The sequence below is a fragment of the Prionailurus bengalensis genome, chromosome A2, assembly GCF_016509475.1.
Source record: "Prionailurus bengalensis isolate Pbe53 chromosome A2, Fcat_Pben_1.1_paternal_pri, whole genome shotgun sequence".
In the NCBI taxonomy this organism is placed as follows: Eukaryota; Metazoa; Chordata; class Mammalia; order Carnivora; family Felidae; genus Prionailurus; species Prionailurus bengalensis.
The window spans coordinates 66,632,980-66,636,125 of record NC_057348.1 but is presented as its reverse complement, the minus strand read 5'-3'; the positions used below and the strand labels follow the sequence as shown (position 1 = coordinate 66,636,125).

Genomic DNA, 3,146 nt, shown 5'->3' with positions numbered 1-3,146 from the left:
TGAACATATTACATATTATATTCCCAATCCTTTTTTTAAGAGTATTTTTGAGAGAGAGAGAAACAGAAAGTGCACATGCAAGCAGGGGAAGGGGAAAAGAGAGAGAAGAGAGAGAGAGAGAGAGAATCCCAAGCAGGTTCCATGTTGTCAGTGCAGACAGAGCCCATCATGGGCCTTGAACCCATGAACCGTGAGATCATGACCTGAGCTGAAATGAAGAGTCCAAGACTTAACCGACTGAGCTACCAGGCACCCCTCCCTATTCTTTCTTAAAATACAATTTCCAAATAAGCTAAAACTGCCCCCAACATTCCCACTTGCCTGCTATACCTCACGACTCAATATCTACCAAATGGCTCCTCCAGACCCTGCCTCCACATCCGTCCCTCCCAACGTCTTCCAAATTAATTCAGCCTTGACCTCCTACACTCTGAAACAATTCCTCTTTCAAAGTCAGTGACGGAATATCTCTTAACTTCGCCTCCACAGCCAACATGGATGACAAATCCCACTTTCTAGAGTTCTTTTGGTGTCCCTGCTGCTTCTGACTTTTCTCCCACCTCCGTGGTTTTCTTAGGTTTCTCTCTCCTTTCTTTCACCTTTTAAACATGGAAGCAGGACAGGGTTCATCACCATGCATTTTCTGCAGAGGCGATCCCATGCAGTCCCTGGCCTTAAACACCATGTATATAAGTGGGTTTATGTGCTCACGACTTCTGCATTTATTTCCCTGCCTTCAAACCCTCCGCTGAGTTCCAGGCTGATGTGTTCAAAGGCACAGATGACCGTTTCACCGGAGTAACAAATGTGTGTATCGAGCAACCATGCCCAGCTCAGAACCCTCAACAGGTATGGTCCCCACTGCCATTTCCCACCTCAACAAAGGGCACTGTCACAGGCGGTTTCCGGAACCAATAAGCCGAGACCTGGATTCTTCCACTCGCCTAATGCTATCATCCGTCGCATTCGCGAGCCCCAAAACATCCACCCTCGAGACACACTCCAAATTCATGTGCACTTTTCACCTGCATTGCTTCCCTCTCAGCAGCGGGCACCCCTCGTTTCTGTTTCAATCCCTGCCTTTGGATAACACACTCTCCACACGACAGCCAGAGCGATCAAGCTGCCAACCTATCAACTTGGTTATCCTCTCCTCTGCCTAAAACGGTGGTTCCCAGAATAAAACTCACACACTTCCGTACTGTATACGGCCTCATGCCACGCCTCCTCAGCCTATCCGGTCTCTCGCCGCTTTCTAGCTGGGCTGGACTTCAATTAGGGCCTCAAATAAACACAAGTTATTATTACCCGTGCAGGCGCTTCGCCTTTGCGTTTGCAATCGGGAACCCACGTGCCCTTTAGCGTGACATTAACAAGACCTTTTTAAAGTATTAATATTATTTTTTAATGCGATCAAATATTTATACAAGCCGGGCAAAGAGGGAAGGTGGGGAAGAAAAACTATTTTCCAGAAAATGAAGCGAAAAAGGCACGCAGGGGGAGGCCGGGGGAGGCAGGGGGCTTATCAACAATTTTCAGCGCGGGATCTACGCAGGAAGGACAGGCGGGTCTGGGGGCCGCCGCAGTCCTGTGTCAGGGTCCCACGCAGAGATAAGCAAGGGGTCAGCGGGCTGAGAATAAATACACAATGGTGAGTCTCAGGAGGCAGGTAAGGGGGCTCTGACTCAGGAATCAAAGGAGCCTGAGGGCTGGGTAACCTCGGGGTGGAGGAGAGCCCCAGGCGCTGCTCTTAGGTACTGGAGGTAGGTGTGAGGCCCCAGGAGTGCGGCCTCTTTTCTCAGCTCTGCAGCTGAGGATCTGTGTCCTGGGCTGACAGTGTCCCTGCTGCAGGGTGGTCAGCAGACGGTGGGGGCTGGGCATCGGGCCCGAGGTCCGCGTCCTCCTTCGACACACTGCAGCTCCAGCAGTGAAGGCTTCTGACCAGCGGCCCTGGCCTGGGCACGAAGGAAGGGACCTCTCCATTTCTGATCAGGGGCTTAAAGGCGGAAGGCCTGGGCTCTGGGTTGGGCCTCCGGCTCGCGCCCTCCGGGATCTCAAACCACAGGGGCCCGTCAAACCTACGGTTGCCCTTAGGGCACTGGCTGAGGGCCCTCAGCACGGTCTCCTTGGCACACGGGTCCGGGCGCTCCTGGGAGAGCGGAAGCCCAGCAGAGCAGGCGCCGCGCCCTTGCGCCGCAGACGCCCAGGGGCTCCCCCTGCGCTCAGGCGGCGCGATCTTGACGGTCACGGGGCTCCAGGTCCGTCTCGGGTGGCGGGCACTCCAAACCCACCGCTTCATGTAACTCTCCCAGGCGCTGGACAGGTCCGGCCCCAGGACGGTCTCCGGGGGCGCCTTGGCAGGAAAGCGCCTCCAGGCCTCGGTGACCACCCTCCGCGGGCTGGAGGGGTCCCAGTTGGGCGGCGTCCGGGGGAGGGGGCCGGTGCGGACTCGGCGCCCGCCGTCCTGGGTCGAGGCAGGCGGGGGCCGGGGTTTCGGGTGCCCTGCGCCGAGGGGTGGCTGCGCGGGCCTGGGCGGGCTCACGTTGCTGCCCATGGGAACCCACGGCGGGGCGGGGGCCTTCCGGTGGGGATTCGGCTTCCAGAAGTTCCCAAAGTCGCAGGACCCGGCTGCCGGCGAAGTGTCCGGGGCTCAGATGACCGTTGGCGTCTGGGCGCCGGGAAAGCGCACGAGCCTGGGCGTCGTAACCGTCCTCAACCTGGCAGGCGCGTGGGGCCCGCAGCGGGGACGCGGGAGCTGATTGCTGGCGCAGCGGCAGCCCGCGGGGCTCACAGCCTCCAGCCTCCGTTCCCCTCGCTGCTGGTAGCAGGAGTTTGGCTGTGGATGGAGGCCTAAGCGCTCACGATCTCCACTCCCACCCCCACCTCCCAGCATTTTTATTGTGATATCATCCACATATCATACAATTCACCCAAAGGTTACATTTCTATGACTTGTGGTACTTTCACAGATATGTGCACTCATCACCATGGTCAACCTGAAAACATTTTCATTGCTTCAAAAGCAAATCCTGTACTCAATAGCTATCCCATCCACCCCCTACCTTTTCGGAGCCACAAAACATTCACTAATTCATTTTCTCTCTAGATACAGATTTTCCTATTTGTGAGTTTTCATATAAATGGGG

At 55.9% G+C, this 3,146-nt stretch overlaps 1 protein-coding gene across 1 annotated transcript; it reads right to left on the bottom strand.

The window, feature by feature from the left end:
- Nucleotides 1-1,380: 1,380 nt before the first annotated feature.
- POM121L12 (POM121 transmembrane nucleoporin like 12) lies at nucleotides 1,381-2,653 on the bottom strand. The gene has a single exon (XM_043585844.1). The coding sequence runs from the start codon at nucleotides 2,552-2,554 to the stop codon at nucleotides 1,799-1,801; it is 756 nt and encodes a 251-aa protein (XP_043441779.1). The 5' UTR covers nucleotides 2,555-2,653; the 3' UTR covers nucleotides 1,381-1,798.
- Nucleotides 2,654-3,146: the final 493 nt, after the last annotated feature.

Excerpts from the sequence above, each read along its gene's own strand:
- POM121L12 (XM_043585844.1), bottom strand. The coding sequence starts at position 2,554 with ATGGGCAGCAACGTGAGCCCGCCCAGGCCCGCGCAGCCACCCCTCGGC.